General features: G+C 61.3%; 4 protein-coding genes across 4 annotated transcripts; all 4 read left to right on the forward strand.

The window, feature by feature from the left end:
* The first annotated feature begins 610 nt into the window (after positions 1-610).
* Positions 611-3329, forward strand: LOC136302173 (uncharacterized). Its single transcript, XM_066205534.1, has 2 exons — positions 611-796; positions 2017-3329. The coding sequence occupies exons 1-2, from the start codon at positions 614-616 to the stop codon at positions 3133-3135; spliced, it is 1302 nt and encodes a 433-aa protein (XP_066061631.1). The 5' UTR covers positions 611-613; the 3' UTR covers positions 3136-3329.
* Positions 3330-4237: 908 nt separating this feature from the next.
* On the forward strand, positions 4238-7009 carry DOHH (deoxyhypusine hydroxylase). Its single transcript, XM_066205653.1, has 5 exons — positions 4238-4270; positions 4575-4906; positions 5296-5372; positions 5551-5788; positions 6582-7009. The coding sequence occupies exons 2-5, from the start codon at positions 4633-4635 to the stop codon at positions 6896-6898; spliced, it is 906 nt and encodes a 301-aa protein (XP_066061750.1). The 5' UTR covers positions 4238-4270; positions 4575-4632; the 3' UTR covers positions 6899-7009.
* Positions 7010-9457: 2448 nt separating this feature from the next.
* Positions 9458-11071, forward strand: SMIM44 (small integral membrane protein 44). The gene is made up of 2 exons (XM_066205489.1): positions 9458-9779; positions 9898-11071. Exons 1-2 carry the CDS (start codon positions 9539-9541, stop codon positions 10110-10112), a joined length of 456 nt encoding a protein of 151 aa, XP_066061586.1. The 5' UTR covers positions 9458-9538; the 3' UTR covers positions 10113-11071.
* A 270-nt stretch (positions 11072-11341) lies between these two features.
* Positions 11342-12878, forward strand: SMIM24 (small integral membrane protein 24). The gene is made up of 4 exons (XM_066205491.1): positions 11342-11600; positions 12003-12120; positions 12222-12260; positions 12478-12878. Exons 1-4 carry the CDS (start codon positions 11456-11458, stop codon positions 12566-12568), a joined length of 393 nt encoding a protein of 130 aa, XP_066061588.1. The 5' UTR covers positions 11342-11455; the 3' UTR covers positions 12569-12878.
* Positions 12879-16961: the final 4083 nt, after the last annotated feature.

The following is a 16961-nucleotide window of genomic DNA, read 5'->3' on the forward strand; positions in this document are numbered from 1 at the left end:
AAGACACATTCCTCTTATTCCTTTCACTGGGCACCATCACAGCACTGGCACTGCTTGTCTGTGGTTGGGCCTTTTGTCACTCTGGTGCCAGTCCTTGCCCAAGCTGAACCCAGTGAGCTTTGTCCAGCCTTTCCCAGCCTTTTCCAGCCTTTTCAAGCCTTCCTGCAAATCCAAGGCAGATTTGGGATTTTGCTGTTGCGGTTTTCCTTGTTTCTGTAGTGCCACTCCTTGCAGCAGCCGAGCCCAGTGACCCTTTTCCAGCCCAGCCTGGAGGCAGGAAAGGAGTGGGTTGGGATGGTGGCTGGAGCTATGGTGGTGAGGATGGGGATGATGGGACGGTGTGGTTTGGTGAGAGCAGGTGATGATGGTGGGGATGGAGATGGCAGAGCTGTGCAGGACGGTGCAGACATGCGGGTGCTGTGGGGATGGGGACGGGGATGGGGAGGACGGTGCGGTGCGGTGTGGACGGGGATGTCTGTGCGGTAAGCTGCAGGCAGGGATGGGGATACCTGTAAGGCGCCGCGCGGAGCGGCGCCGCCCCGTCCCGCCCCCCGGTGCCACCGTGACCCCGCCGCTGATCACTTCCAGGGCGGCCCCGGCTCCCGATTTGAAAATGCGGGAGCGGCTGCTGGTGCTCCTGTGCGCGCTGGCGCGGCGGCGGCGGCGGCGCGCCGGGGCCATGGGCGGGAACGGGAGCGGCGCCGGCAGCGGGAGCGGCGCCGGGGGCTGGGACGGGCCGCAGCGGCGCGCCTGGCTCCGCCACTACTACAGCCAGCGGCAGAAGCGGCTCATGACGGTGACCGGGGCGGGGCCGCCATGGGAGGGGACTGGACGGGACGTGGGGACAACGGCGTGGGGGACGGGGTGGCGGGGGACGGAGGGTGCGGGGATGCGCGGGACGCGTGGAGATCGCGGGGACACAAAGGATGGGGGGAGGGGGTCACGGGGGATGCACTGAAGTCACGGGGACACGGAGGGTGGGGGATACGGGAGACGCGCGGAGCTCACGGCGACGTGGAGGATGGAGGGATGCGGGACAGATCACGGGGACAAAGGATGTGGGACGTGAGACACGGAACACATGGACGTGGAGGATTTGGGGCACGGGGTACATGGGTCACAGCTAGACAAAAAATGGACAGTGGGGTGTGTAGGATGCAAAGGACAGTGTTGGGAAGGGTGGGGAGCGCGGGGAAGTCACACGGGGGACATAAAGGGGGACATGTGAGACCCAAAGCACGGGATGTGAGACTGGAAGGACACATGGACACAGAGATCACAAAGGATGGGGAACGTGGGGATTCTGTGGGACACAAAGACAGGGACACAAAGGATGGGACTTGAAGGACACGGGATGTGATCCTGGACACAAAGGATGGTGGATGCAGAGGACACGGGGATGTGAAGGACAGGGTGACATCAAAGGTGGGGGGTGCAATGGGAGATACAACGGATGCCTGGCAGCGAGGACAAGCTGGGGGGGAACGTGAGGAACCTGCTGGCCTGGGCAGTGGCTAAAGAAGATGACTAAAGCTTCTTTTTAGTTTAAAGTTGCATTCTAGACTTCAGTAACAGAAAAACAATTCCTGTGGAGAGGCCAGGAGCTTCCCCTTCCAAATCATGATTCCGACCTTTGAGGGGTGCTCTTTCCTCCTTCCAAATCAGGGCTTAGCCCACAGTTCCCTTGGCAGCTGGAAATCCAGTAATGCTCATTAAAATACAACCCCCCCAGAGCGAGTGGCCACCCCAAAAAGGGGCTTTTCCAGAAAACTCTGTCTGCAACCCCTGGGCATCTTGTCTGAAGTCACACCTGCTGCCTGGTGGGTTTGCAGTGAGCTTTCCCAGCAACAGGAAGATTTGACCAGTGTTAGACCAGTTGGAACCACTGGCCACCTGGCACTGGCCATCCTCCTGCCTTGAGCACGTCTCTCGAGCTGGGTGGTCTTCAGAAGAGGGTCCCTGTGAAGTGCAGGGAAGCACTGTCTCACACTGCTGCTCTCTCCCCCTGCACGGCAGCTCCTCATCGCTCACCGGAGGAGAACCAGCTGCTGCTTCTACCCCCGCGCCTGGTCCAGCCTCAGGAGCACGGACTGGTGGGAGCGGGTGGTCCTGAAGGAGTTTGGGCCTCAGGACTGGTTGGAGAAGTTTCGGATGTCCAAGGAGACTTTCTTCTACATCTGCAACCAGCTGCGGCCTGGGCTGGCTCCGCACAGTGCCCACTTCCACCCCACCCTGCCCCTGGAGAAGAGGGTGGCTGTGGCCCTGTGGCACTTGGCCACCAACGTGGAGTACCAGACTCTGAGCCCGCTCTTTGGTGTGGGGCCCTCCACCGTGCAGAGCTGTGTCCGGGAGGTGAGCTACGCTGTCGTCTTGCTGCTGAAGCCGCTTTACCTTCGGCTGCCCGATGAGAAGGAGCTGGAGAACATGGTGCGCATCTTCTGCACACGCTGGGGCTTCCCACACTGCATCGGGGCACTGGACAGCCTGCACATCCCCATCCACCCACCCCTGCGCCTCACTGCCGACTACTGCAACGGCCAGGGCTGGCACTCCATCCTCACGCAGGCCACTGTGGATGGGCTGGGGCAGTTCTGGGATGTCTCCACCGCCTTTCCAGGCAGCATGGAGAACAGCGCAGTCCTGGAGAGCTCCAGCCTGTGGGTGCTAGCCAAGGAGGGCCGGCTGTGCCCCAACCCTCCCAAACATTTCATGGGGAAGGCACAGAAGTACGTGCTGCTGGGCGATGCCACATACCCCCTGCAAGACTGGATCCTCAAGCCCTACCAGGAGGACGAGAACCTCACCCAGCGCCAGCTGCAGTTCAACTATCGCCTGAAGCGGGCCCACAGTGTGATCGAGAATGCCTTCCTGCGCCTCAAGGCGCGCTGGCAGATCCTCCTCAAGTGTGACGACTGCAGCCTGGAGCTGCTGCCCACCCTCGTCCTTGCCTGCTGCATCCTGCACAACGTCTGCGAGGCGCATGACAACCCCTTCAACGAGGAGTGGCTGGAGGGCACTGAGCCCACCGAGCTGCCCAAGCCCTCCCAGCCCGCGCCGGCCGCCATGGAAGACAACCGGGCTGAGCAAGTGCGCGAGCTGATGTGCCAGTACTTTGAGAGCTGTGGGGAGGGCTGATGGGCCCGGAGCACAGCTGCCTTGCACATCCCTGCTTGCAGACTTATCATAGACCCCGGCAAACTGGCCCGATGCTACCAACTGTACCAGGCAGACCCAGGGCAGGGAGGGGTGGCTGTGTCACACTCATGCTGGGTTTGCTGTGGAGGTTTCAGGCAGCGGAATGTATTTTGTGCCCATTCTCTCTCCCAGGATCCAAACTGTTTGGTGGTGTGTTGTGTGCTGCGGGAGTACAGTGGGGATTAGGGCTGGGAGGGGGAGGCTGCTGGGATCTGCCTTTCCTCTGTCTCAAGGCCTCTTCATCAGGCCAAAATTAGCAAGAGCCTTGAAATAAGGCAAAACTCCTTTGAAGGTTTGAAACTTGCCATGTAAACATACATGGGAAGGAGGGGGGAGGAAGAGGCGGAGCAGTGACTTGCAAAGGCTGACACCAGCCTGGAATTAAACCGCATCCACAAACTCAGGGATGTGCTGCCCTGAGGGTTTGCCCAGCCTGGCAATCCCCAGCCCCTCTCCAGAGAGGTTTGCCCAGTTTAGAACACCCTGAGCTCTCTCCAGAGAGGTTTGCCCAGCCTGGCACCCTTGCCTCCTCTCCTGAGGGATTTTGTCCAGTCTTGCACCTCAGGTCCCTCTCGGGGAGGGGGTTTCCTAGCCTGGCACTGCCCAAACCCTCTCCGGTGGGATTTCGCCGAGTCTGGAACACCCTGAGGCCCCTCTCAGGGTGGGCCTTGCCCAGCCTGGCACTGTCTGGCCCTTCCGGGGTGGGGTTTGCTATGCCTGGCACCCCCTGCACCTCTCCAGAGGAATTTTGCCCTTCTTGCAACACCCTAGCCCCTGTCTGGAGGGGTTTGCCCAGCCTGGTACCCCTGGCCCCTCTCCGGAGGGGTCTGCGGCTCAGTTCGCGGGTCCCTGTGCCCCGCCCGGCGCTTGGATCGCTGACCGGGCCCGGGTGGAGCCGACCCTGCCCCGGCCATGGTGGGCAGCGGCCCCCGCAGCGCCCCCTGGCGGACGGGAGCAGCAGCGCCCTCAGGCGGAGGGGAGGCAGCGCCCCCTCGTGGGCGGCCCCGTCCGTACGCACTGCGCAGGCGCCGCCGCCGGACGGTCACGTGGTGAAGCGACAAGATGGCGGCGCGCGGTGAGTGCGGCGCCGGCACCGCCGGGTCCTCCCCGAACCCCCCCTGGTGTCCCCCGGCCCGGGCAGCTCCTCTCGGGCCCCGGTTCCGCTGGCCTGGCGGCTCCGTCTGGCGCGGTCGCGGCAGGGGGTCTATGTCCGTCCCGGGTATCCGGTGAAACCGAGTACGGACACGCGGTGTGGGGTCGGCCCCGGGGCCCGGCTCTCCGGCACAGGCTGGGCCGCGGCCCTTCCCGCCCGCCCTGCCCCCGGCCACGGGACCCACTGGCCGCTGAGGGCGCACCTTGACTCCCTTCCCCGGCCGCAGGAGTGTGACCGAGGAGCCCCCCCCCGGAGTCCCCGGTGTGCCCGGACCCGCCCGCGCCATGGTGACGGAGCAGGAGGTGGAGGCCATCGGCCGCACGCTGGTGGACGCGGCGCAGCCCCTGCCCGCCCGCTTCCGAGCCCTCTTCACCCTGCGGAACTTGGGCGGCCGCGCGGCGGTGGAGTGGATCAGCCGCGCCTTTGGGGACGGCTCGGCGCTGCTGAAGCACGAGCTGGCCTTTTGCCTGGGCCAGATGCAGGACGAGGCGGCCATTCCGGTGCTCATCCGCGTGCTGGAGGACACGGCTCAGGAGCCCATGGTCAGGCACGAGGCAGGTACGGCGGCAGCTCCCGCGACTCTGGGGGCAGGGCAAGGGGCTGGCTGGGAAGTGGGGCTTGGGGGAGCTTCCCCCACTGTAGAGAGCAGCTCATGGGGGCCTGATCCGGCTTGGGTGTCAAACCCTGAGTCACATAACATCTCACCACCTCCCTTGGCCAGACCTGACAGGACGGGTTGGCCAGGCCCTGCTCTTCCTGCTGTCCAGGCTTCTCTTGCTGTGTTTGTCCTCTTTGGAATTGGTCAATCCAGTCTGTGTCCATGTTTGCACTATTTGGGATCGACCAGTTAGGCCTGTGTCTGTGCTTTAGAGTAAGGCAAGGCGTTGCCAGAGAACACAGCAGGGTTCTTCTCATACACCCTGATAACATCGTGATACATCCTTCAGGTGAAGCCCTGGGTGCTATTGGGAACCCTGACGTGCTGGATGTCCTGAAACGCTATTCCCAGGATCCTGTGGTCGAGGTGAGATTCCTGAGGAGTTATTTCCTCTGGGATGCGGCACTGCTGGTCTCGGAGAGTGAGGCAGGTCCCACCTGGGCAGGTGGGTGGGGACATCACAGTGACATCTGCTGCATGTTGGGCTTCTCCTGGCGCTGTCCAGTGCTGTTCTGCAGCCCGGGCCGTGTCCCTGTACCCACAGGTGGCAGAGACATGTCAACTGGCCTTGAGGAGGCTGGAGTGGCTGCAGAACAACAAGGAGAATTCAGGCACCAGCCCGTACCTCTCTGTAGATCCTGCTCCCCCTTCTGAGGAGACAGATGTTGCCAAGCTCCGGGAGATCCTCCTGGATGAATCCCAGGAACTGTTTGACCGCTACCGGGCCATGTTTGCCCTGAGGAACGTGGGGAGTCAGGCTGCTGTGCTGGCACTGGCAGAAGGTGAGGACCTGACCTTGCTGTGGGTCTGTCTGGGCTAATCTGGGATAAGCCCTTCCCAAATCCAGGACTGCCAGAGCTGCTCTCATGTGTTTGTGTCTAATGTGGCTGCTGGTCCCTGCCGCATTACGGAGTGCTGGGTGGCCTCTGGTGTTCCAGGGCTCCCTTGCCACCCTCCAGACCCTCTTCCCTCAGGGAGGGAGGGCCCTGGCTGTGATGGTGATCTGGGACCAGCTGGTCTGGTCTGACCCATTGTCAGACCTGGCCCACGGTTTCTGGGGTCCTGCTCTCCTGGCCTGGAAAGTCAGGGGCTGCTGGTGTTTGGGAATAGTTCTGGAGAAGGGAATGTTGCATGTGTGGGGAAGGGGGAGGCCACAGGAGCTGTGTGGACCCAGCCCCAGCCCGAGGGAAGTGGATCAGCCTCTCCAGCTTTCTGGGACTGTTGAGCTCCGTAAGATGGGATCTGTCAGCTCCTGCTCTAGCTCCTTGGTCCTGGAGGGCTGGAGTCCCTGGCCATGCTGCCATCCCCTGGATCATCGTGTGGTGGGGCAGAACCTGGGCAGGTGCGGGGCAGCAGCTATGCTGGGGGGCAGGTGCTGCCCTCAGAGGAGGCACTGGGACAGGGCTGGGGTCAGAGTGGGATCAGGGAGCAGGGTGGGACGCCCCTTCCTGTACATGGGGCTGGGGCGGTGACCCTTGGCATCCCCACCTTTCAGATGGGGCCTCCGTCCTGGCGTGTTTTGGGGCATCCTGGTACCTTTGGGGGTGTCGCAGCTCACTGTGCCCCCTCCCACAGGGCTGCGCTGCGGCAGCGCGCTGTTCCGCCACGAGATCGGCTACGTGCTGGGGCAGCTGCAGGACGAGGCGTGTGTCCCCCAGCTGACGGCCGCGCTGCGCAGCCGCGCCGAGAGCCCCATGGTGCGGCACGAGTGCGCTGAGGCGCTGGGCTCCATCGCCCGGCCCTCCTGCCTGCGGGCCCTGCGGGCCTTCGCCAGCGACGAGGAGCGTGTGGTGCGCGAGAGCTGCCAGGTGGCCCTGGACATGTATGAGTATGAGAACGGTGCCCAGTTCCAGTACGCCGATGGGCTCTGCAAGCTGCAGGCCTCCTCCTAAGCTTGGACTGGAAGCACCTCTGTTGGCGTGGATCTATGTCTTGCCACGCAGAGCTGGAGGAGGGACTGGGTTTGCTCTCTGGCACAATTACAACCACCTTTTCCCTCCAAATCCAGGCTGAGCTTCTACTTGCCTCCTCATCGTTCCTTGCCAGCTACTGTTTCCTGGATCTGCCCCTTTCCCTGCCAGGATCAGCACTGCCTGCCCACAGTGTGGCTTGGGGCTTGGACCAGGTGGGCTCTGCTTGGCACGTCAGAGCCTGCTGCAGCTCTGCAGGGCTTGGGCTGGGTTGGTGCTGCTATGTCGGCAGCTCCATTCTCCCCAGCTGAGCTTTGCTGGGGGCTAGGATGGGCTTTGGGCACATGCACTTGTGGGTTATGGTGTTAGGATGCTTCAAAATTGCTGTCAGTGCTGGTGCTGAGCCGGGGCCCTCCTCGCCCCCGCAGTGGGTTTGGCTTTTCCTGTTGGGACAGGCTGGAGCTGAGCCTGTGGCAGCCTCTGCCCCAGGACAGGGTTGTTTCATGGCAAACTTGGGAAGATATGGCTGGGGTTTTTTCTGCAGGGAAGAAAAAAAGGGTTTTTTCTGCTGCCATTAGGGCGGGCAGGGTGAGGTAGAGCCTGTGTGGGCTTTTCCCCATGTTTAACCAGGCCCAGGAGGGCTTGAGGCTGCTGCTGACACCCAAATCCCTCAGCTAGCCCAGCCTGGACACTGGGGTTTGGCAGTGAATAAAGCACTGCACAGGAAGCTGGAGTGAGTCGAGCTGTGATTTACTTGTGCCCAGGTGTGGAATGAACCCAGCGCCACGGGGTCAAGCCCTGGGCGGGAGCCTGGGGGCTGCCAAAATGAAATTGTGTAACCATCGATGTTAAAAAGGACCTTTAAAATTGAGTCCAGCCACACTGGGAGGAGGGAGTGGAGTCCCTGATGTCACAAGGTGAAACCCCCCAGCCCTGGGGAGGAGGATGAGCTGTCTGAGGTGCCCTGGTGGGTCCCACTGCCTTGAAGGGCCTGGCATCCTGCTGGGCATACCTTTTCCCCTTGTCCAAGGGCTCCCTGCGAATCACTTCCAGGCTCAATCCTCTTAGTCCCTGGAGCCAGCTCAGCATCCCCAGGGCTCTGGTGCTCAGGGACACAGCCAAGGGGCAGCCCTGGCCATGGCCCAGTCTGACCCAGTTCAGGACTCCATGGAAAGGGCTCTTAGTCAAGATGTCACCAGTTTTGGTCACCTGTACACACTGAGAGTCAGTGACACATGCCCCCGTGCTGTGGGTAGGGTCACCTTGTGTGTGATGGGGAGGATGAGGGGCTCCAGACTGCAGTTGCCAGCGCTGGGAACAAACATCTGACGTTTTCACAGTTTGGAGTCAGCAGCTGTTACGGGTTGCTTGTCCCCCTTCCCTCACCCTCCGTATCCCCTGGGTGATGGGCAGGACCCAGCTGGCGCTTCAGGCTCTGGTGTGTCACTGCGTCTATATTCATCCCCAGGACAGTGAGATGGGTGACTTCCCCCAGGCCTTGTTATCACTTCCACTGTTCACTTCTTGGCACGTGGGCTCCAGCACCCTGGAGTTTGCCAGGCTGTTTGTCCCCGCTTATCACCTCGGCTTCCTGCACCTTTGTTCACCACCTTTTCCACGGGTGATTCACTCAGACCTTGCAGGGTTGTTTCCCAACCATTCTGTGCCAACATTTGTCTCTGCTCCCCCAATTACCTTTTAAGACAAAGTTAGAATAAAATGCATTTCTGAGGCTGGGACCTGGGTAGGGGTGACCTGGTGCAACAGAGCTGGGAAGTGCTGGAGTAAAGCAGGGCTGAGCCTTGAGCTTTGACTTGACGCTGAATCCCACCAGCATGTTCACCCCTCCCAGTCTAGCCTGTGCTGGGAAGGGTTTGGGGTTTCTCCAAGCTGCTGCTGGTCTGGGCTAAACCCTGCACACCCTCTTGCTGCGGGGGGAAATTGCTTTTGGGGGAAGCATGGACTCTGCACCCCTCTGCAGGCTGCTCTGCCTTGGGAAGTTGATACTGAGTGCTGGGGTGATACGTGGCAGCCATCTGGGAAGGCAACAGCCTCTTGCCACGGGCTGCGTCACTGTATGGCAGAGGGGGCCCCGTGGGAGCCCCCCACAGCTGAGGCTGCATCCCCATCCCCTCTGCCCACGGCCTCCGGCTCCGGGGGTGCTGTGTCCTCTGGGATCGCAGCCATCTGCTCCAGGGATCTGAGGCCTGCTGAGGGATTTAACCTAGCCCAGGGGAGGGAGGAAAGACCTCGGACATCCTTTCCCATCCCTGTCTTTGGGGTTATCCAGCTGCAGGTGACTCCCCACTCCCAGGGGGGCAGGGGTACCAGTGGTGCTCACAGGGGGGCAGGATTTGGGGACCCTGACCCACATCAGAGCCCACTGGCCACCCCCATGCTGAGGCAGCTGGGCTGTGCCTGGATTAGCAGGTGCTAAGCTCCTCAGCAACACAGCTCTGTCACCGGGTGAGTGGCACTGCCACCATCCATGGGGACACCACTGTCCCTGTGACCTGCCAGCACCGAGGAGCCCTGTGGACACTGATGCCACCTCCCCGTCTGCAGTCCCTTGTGTGGCAGAGGCTTCGGTGGCTCGGGGTGAGGGTGCAGGGATAGCTGGCCATGGCCCTGGCGGGGGATCTCCCCCTCCCTGGCACCAGGGGGACATGGGCACCACGGCACTTGCTGCAGTCCCCCCCCGAGGAGGACGGGGTGCTGTACGTGGACTACAAGCCCCCCGCCCTGGACAGCATCCGCCTGCCCCGCTATGTCCTGTACCTGATGATGGCAGCAACACTGGTGCTGCTGGTGGCATATGCCATCGTGGGGCACCTCATCAAGGACCTGGTGCACGACTTTGCCGGTGAGTGCTACCCACAAGCAGGGTTGGGTTTTGGGGTGGGCAGGGGGGAATCCCTCCCACCTGAGACTGTGCTGTGGCAGGGCTGGTGCTGCTGACAGCTCCGTCTCTGCCCCTGCAGACTGGGCATTTGGGCCCAAGCCAGAGGAGAAGGCGGGGATGGCTGAGTGCACTGTGCTGGAGGCAGAGTGGCTGGAGAAGGACGAGATGCTGGTGGAGCAGAACGCAGTGGATGAAGGCACCGGCATCCTACCTGGCATGGACATCCCACTGGGGCTGCCCGCTCCACACAGCTCCATCTCCTTTGTCGACTCCCCTGAGAAGGGGTTCTTCTAGGGCCAGGGGACAGCCCTGCCTGACCATTCGGTCACAGTGTGGCCCTGGCTGTAGGCACTACCCAGCACTGGCACACAGCCTCCTGCTCCCTGCCTAGCCCTAGTGCTGCCCTCGGGGCTCCTCTTGGGCTCTCATGCCAAAAAAGCCACCTGCCCCAGCCCTGCGATCCCCTTGGCCCAGCATAGTGTGCGGGGTGGCAGGGCAGGGACATCCCAGCCTTTGCCTGAAGCAACAGCACCCCTTGGCACAGCCGTGCCACCCCTGGCCATGGGCACATGGGTGTATAAAGGTGGGGTGCTTGGGGGGGCAAACCCCTAGTGTGGGCGCACAGCAAATTATGGCAGGGGGCACGGCCCAGACACACCTGCAACGTGGAAACATGGATACACCTCTGAATGGGCCAAGTCAGCATGGACACATGGGTAGGGACAGACAGATGGACAGCTGGATGCTGAGCCTGGCTGTGCCCCCACCACCCCCTCAGTGCCTTGGCGCTGCCAGACCATGCTCTGTGGCACCCACAGGTGGCCCCAAACCAGTCTTGGAGGACAAAGCACGCCAAAGCCTCATTTGGGTTCTGGGCGAGGGCACTGGGGATGGGGGCTGTTATATAGACCTGCACCCCCTATCTTAAACCCAGGCTGAGGCTGGATCCCTGCACCCCCAGTCTCCTTCTTCGCCCCTTGAGGAATTGCCGCAGGCACGGTGGCCCTGTCAAAGTCCACTGTCGCTCCCTGGGGTGCTGCTGGCCACCCTCTGCCTCATTTTTCCTTGTGCCCTGGTGGGTGGGCACCCTGCCATGGTCTCCCTGAACTAACCCTGTCAGTATTTCACTCTCGACAGTACACGGGCACTCACACCCTGAGGACATGATGGTGTCTCACCTGGGATTGTCTGGGGGCAGCTGGCTCGTGCCCAGGGGAGGGCTGGGGGTGGCCTGGCATTGCCCACCCCTCTGTACTGCCCCATTCCCATGGGATCTGCCCCAGCGCTGCCAGCAGGGCTAGGGGGAACCAGGCAGGGTGGGTGCTTCTCCACCCCATCACCCATCTGTTCTTCCACCTGTGCACCCACCCACCCACCCACCCACCCAAATGTCTGTCTCTCCCTCCATCCACCAACTTACCCTGGGGGTGGTCCCCAGTCCTGGGCACATGCCTGTCCTTTGCCACTGTGGTCCCAGAGGTGGTGGCCACTGGGTGCTGTGGGGTGCTGGTGCCTGAGCCAGGGGTGTGGTACCACCTCCCAGAGGTGATAGGAGCCACGTTGCCATGGTGCTTGGTGCCATTTTGTCCTCTTGGGGCCAATAAAGGCGCCCGTTGTCCTGGGTGCAGAGTGCAGGCATGATAGCAGCAGGGGACAAAAGCTCACCTTCAGGAGCAGGATCCAGACGTGCCCCAGCCCTCCACCCAAAAATGCCAAAGCCCTTGCAGCCCCTCTCGCTCCTGGTCCTGCTCATCCTCGCTGCCACGGCCCAGGGACAAACTGGTAGGTGCCTCCATGACCCTCCGTACCACCTGTGCCCTGGGGTGCCTGGGGAGGTGGCCACGCCTCCCCCAGGCATCAGATCAGCTCCTGGGAGACGTTCTCAGTGGGGCCAGTCTGTCCCAGTGCTCCAACAGTAACTTTTGGGGGCAGAGCAGAAAGATCTGGAGACACCCACCTGCTGCCCCAGTGCTCCCCAGTGTGCTGGGGACAGGTGAGCTGTGTTGGGGGTGGCTTCCTTGGTATGCAAGGGACAGTGGGAAAGGGGAACAGTGAGTGTCTGCCAATGTCCCGTCCCACAGGGGAATCCCATCTTATGGCAGGGGTCACATCCCTTGAAAGACAGAACTCCCCTGAAGCTGCCCCCATCCCCATCTTTTCCCTTCCCTGCCCCTGGCCATGCAGGCACGGGCCCCAAGGTGCTGCAGCCGTGGCTCATTGGCCTCACGGCCGTCGTCGTCTTCCTCTTCATCGTCTTTGTGATGCTGCTCGTTAACCGGTTCTGGAATCTCAGGAGGCACAGGTTGGATTGGGCCGGGGGGCAGAGGAAAACTGCGTGGAAAGTTGTCATGGGCTGGGAGCAGGGTTGTCCCTGGGCACCGTTTTGCCTCTCTCCCCTTGCAGGAAGGAGAACGACTGCCCGGAGACCCTGGAGTCTGACAGGTACCACAGCACCCCCAGCCCCCCCTCACCCCCCACCCCCCCGCCCCCCGTGCTTGGATTCCCTCGAGGGTGGCCACCTGGAATTCTGGCTGTGCCATGGTGGCTATGTGCCCTCGGCATGGCCGGAGGTGACCGTACCGTGGTGCCCTTCGTGTCCCTGGCACGGCCTCGGTGCCGGTGCAGTGCCCGGCTGACCGACGTTCCCTCCCTCCCGCAGGCTGGGGCGCTCCGGCCACGTCAACCCGGCAGCTGAGAACTCGGATGAGCTGAGCGACGACAAGCAGGAGAGCAAGGCCACGTCCCTCTAAGTACCCCGGCGCCCCTCTGCCCGCTTCGGAGCGGCTCTGACGGGCGCCGCACCCTCACCCCGTCCGCGGGGCGAGAATCCGCGCCGGGTTTCGGCGACAGCCGTGGCCACCGTGGCACCTCTCGCCCCGCGGCCGTCCCGGCTGTGACCAAGACCCGGCGCGGATCACCCGCTCGCCGGAGCGGAGCGGGGAGGGTGGTGGCCGGGGACGGCAGCGGGGCCTCCCTGTGTCCCCCAGCCCTGGGCCGGAGCGAGATCCCAGCCCGGGGGGACGAGGACAGACTCCCTCCCCAGACGTGCTCAGTAAAGGTTTCCACAGCCTACCCCGGCCTCAAGCGTCCTGTGTCACCGTGCTGGAGACGGGGCTGTCCGGCACCCCCGGGTGCCACTAGGGCAGGGGACAACGGCAATTTCCAAGCTGCCAGACCTCAGCGGCCTCGGCAGGGCGAGAGCCGGTGTCCAGCCACATCGCTGGCCGACCAGCCCGGACAGAGGGGTGGGCGCTGAGGGGACACGGGGGGCTGGGGAGCACCGGGGGGGAGGGGGGGCCTCGCTTCCATGGCTGTCCTGAGCAGTGCTTGGGGAGAGGGACCGTGGGGACCGCGGGGATGAAGCGCAGCTTCGGCCAACGCTCACCTACGGGGTAGCGCCGTGACGTCACACCGCCGGGCGGTGACGTCACGCGCACAAGGTGGTGACGTCCCGTGGCCAAGGTCTGGAAATAGAGGACGTGGCAGCAGCTCTGAACCCCCACGTGAACCACGGCTGCCCCCACCCAAGTCCTGTTGCCACCTGTCCTCTCCCTGCCGCCCCGCGGCCCTTCCTGGGGTTAGGGATGCACCGTGCGGTGTCCCAGCTCTGTCACCCTCCTCGTCCGGCCCAAGGGCAGTTATGGGTGGGGGTCCCTCCTCTGGGGTGAAGGGTGTCCGCAGCCTGGCAGGGCTCTGCTCTCCCCGGTGCCCCCCCAGTGCCCTCCTCCTCCTCTGGGACATCCGTGCTCTCCTCGGTTGGGCGCCGTGCCTCAGTTTCCCCCGGGGCAGAGAAGGAAGGGCGGAGGCGAGCTGGAGTTGAAGCATAGCTTGTTTAATTTTTATACATTTTTTTTTTGTCTTTTTTTTTTCTTTTCATTTTTTAATCTTTTTTTGTGTGTCAGTTTTTTCTTTTTTTGTTTTTTTCTTCTTTTTTTGTCTCTTTTTTCTCTTTTTTGCATAGGGGAGGGGGGGGAACAACAACAACAAAAAAAAACAAAACAAAACAAAAAACCAACGGGAAAAAAACCAAAACAAAGGAAACAAAACAAACCAAAAAAAAAAAAACAAACCCCAAAAATCCGTATCAGGGTCAGTAAGTGTATGTAGGCAGGAGCGCTATGGGTAATGGCTGCGTACAATGGTATAATCAAATATCGTGAAGCACCAGGGAGGCGAGCGGGGGCTCGGGGGGGTCATGCGGGGCCAGGGGGCGCGGGGGGGGCACAGCGCGGGGGCCCGGCCCCGGCTCGCGGCCCTGGTGCACTCGCGGTGTGTATCGGCTGCGGCAAAGCGAAAGCGAGAATCCGGCGAACGAGTAAAATATAACTGCGGGAGGGGGCAGCCCCGGCCCCCCAGGGGGAGCGGGGACCCCCCGAAAAGGCGGGCGGGGCAGCCGGCGGCGCGGAGGCACTGCGGCGGGATTTTTGGTTTGGGTAAGAGGCGCGGTCCGGCCAGCTGCCGCCTCGGCGCCTTTTTGGGGCGGTTTCTCTCCTTTTGCCGCTCTTTGCCCAGGGGTGGGATTTCCCCCCACCCTGGCTCCACCTCCCGCCTGCCACCGGGCATCGCACGGGCCGCCCAGCGGGGCACGGGGGTGCCTAGAGCGGCACCCATGGACCGGGGCACCCGTGGGCATCGCTTGGGGCACCCAGGGGGGCATTCCTGGGTATTGCTCGACACCCCTGCGGGGCACCTGTGAGCACCACTTGGGGCACCCAGCGGGGCACCCATGGGACACCCAGAGAGGCATCATCTGGAACACCCAGAGGGACACCCATGGGCACCCACAGGGGTACCCGGTGGGGCACTCGCGGGTGTCACCTGGAGCACCCACAGTGACACCCACGGGCACCGCACAGGGCACCCAGAGGGTCATCCATGGGGCTCTCCCCGGGCACACATCCCAGCCGGTGGCGGGATCCCCGGGGGGGGTGGGCAGAAAGCAGCAAATTCCAAACCCCGAGTCCAGAAATAACCGAACAAAACAAACAAAAACAAGAAAAAAAATCCCAAAACAAAATAAAAAGCCCAAACCCCACGAAACTACATATATATATATATATATATATATATATATATATATATATATATATATATATATATGAGATTTTATATATATATATATTCCTTTGCGATTTAAAGTACCTTAACTGTGTCGGGGCCCGCGCCCCCCCCCGGCCCTGCAGCCCCATATATATATATGTGGATATATATATATATATATATATATATATGTACAGGTTATTTGTTTTATTTATAGGTCACAAGGACTATTTTTAATTAATTTTTTTAAGCCGACGAGCCCGACTAAAAACCCTCTAGGAGAGACTGTAGTGCATGAAAGCCCCGCGGTGATTGTCGAGCGGAGTCCCCTCGTATCCCCATCCTGCGGGGGACGCCCCCGGAGCTTCCCCAGGGATGGGGTGTCCTCCACCCCGGCTTTGCGCTCACCCCGACCGTGGCCATCGAGGCCGCCAGAAGATTAAAAAAAAAGAAGGGAGAATGGTTAAAAAATAGAAACAATAAAAATGAGTGGTGCCCCCCCCCCGGGGAGGGACCAGGGGGTGTTGCATATTCCCTTTGGGCAGAGCCGGGAGTGCGGCCCCGGGAAGTGTCGGGGGAGCAGTGCAAAGACCCCGGGGACACGGGGGGCTCCCCGGCCCCGCAAGGGGAAGCCCCCGGCACGCCCCCCCCGAATGCCGCCCTACGGGCTGGGGGGCGTCGAGTTGATTCTTTTTTGCTTTTTATTAATTTGGTTTAAGGTGCTTTTCTTGCCGAGGGCGGGTTTTGGGAGGCTGCGGCCGCAGCCCGGCCGGACTTGCTGCCGGCCCGGAGGGTGGGGAGGCAGCAAAGAGGGGGCAGGGGCCGGTCCCGATGGTGTCCCCTCGGGGAGAGGGGGTTCCGGGGCTTCCACGGTGAGGGGACCCAGGCCCGAGGGGCGCCAGCGCCCCTCGCCTCCCCGGGGCTGGCCGAAGGGGCTGCCCCGGTGTCCCCCGCTCCCTCCCTCCGCTGCCACTGTCACCGTTTAAAACCGCTTTAAAAAAAAAAAAATTTTTTTTTTGCTTTGAACTGAGCCTTTTCCAGCCTTACCCTCCCCCCTTTTTTTTGTTTTTCTATAAAAAAAAATTAAAAAAATTTTGTCTTTTCTTCCCTCCTTTTTTTTTTTTTAAATTCTATTTTTCATTCCTCTCCCCCAGACGAACACCGACCCCGTTCCCTCCTTGCATTGTCCTTGCAGAAATCAATACTGCACCTTGCATAAAGAAGCGTCTCCAAGGGCTCCTCCCAAGGGTCTGGGACCCTCAAATCAGCCTGAACTGTGTGCGAAACCCGGCGGGACACGACCATCCCATCACTCCCCCACTAATACTTTTGGACACCAAAAAAACCCAACAAAAAAGCCCCCAAAAATCAAACAAAAAACCCCCAAAAAACAACCCCAACCAACCCTTCCCCCCAAAAAAAACCCAACAAAAAAACCCCAACACCAAAAAACCAAAATAAAACCCCCAAAACCAAAACCAACCAAACAAAAAAAAAGCACAAAAACCAAAAAACAACCCAACAAAACCCAAACACCCAAAAAACAAACTAACCAACCAAAAAAATTAAAAACTGTTCACGACGACGTTTCTTCACGCCCGAGCAGCAGCGACGCCGGTGCCACCCGCCCACCGGTGTCACAACCCGCGTCAGTACTCAGCCTCAGGGAGGTTGGGGGGGGTCTCTCCAGCCGGCGGAACGCTGGGGTTTTAAGGCAAATTCTGGGTTTTTAGGGGGTGTCGGGCCCCTTCTCGGCAGCGGGCACAGCAGGGAGAAGTGGCAAGAAGGCACGTCCTGCCATTCCCTGCTGCGCCAGCCGGACCCCCGGGGATGAAGCCGATGGGGTGGAGATGGGGGGGAGGCTGTGACCGCCCAGACACCAGCCCGGGGAGGGGCACAGCTACATTCACACGGTTCCATTCCTGTCACGAGAGCAGCTGGGCTCAGCCCTCCTGGCCCCCCATTGAAAACCAATTTAAAAGTGTGAGTCCCCTAAGGGAGAGGGGCGGGACCCTGTGGCCCCCCGTAAGGATCAGCCCTGCGGGTCTCCATGCCTGCTCCTCCCCGCACGGACCCCACCACATCCCGGTCAGTCTTGCCGCG

The sequence above is a fragment of the Chamaea fasciata genome, unplaced genomic scaffold, assembly GCF_029207755.1.
Source record: "Chamaea fasciata isolate MVZ Bird 193981 ecotype frontalis unplaced genomic scaffold, bChaFas1.0.hap1 SCAF_28, whole genome shotgun sequence".
Taxonomy (NCBI): domain Eukaryota; kingdom Metazoa; phylum Chordata; class Aves; order Passeriformes; family Sylviidae; genus Chamaea; species Chamaea fasciata.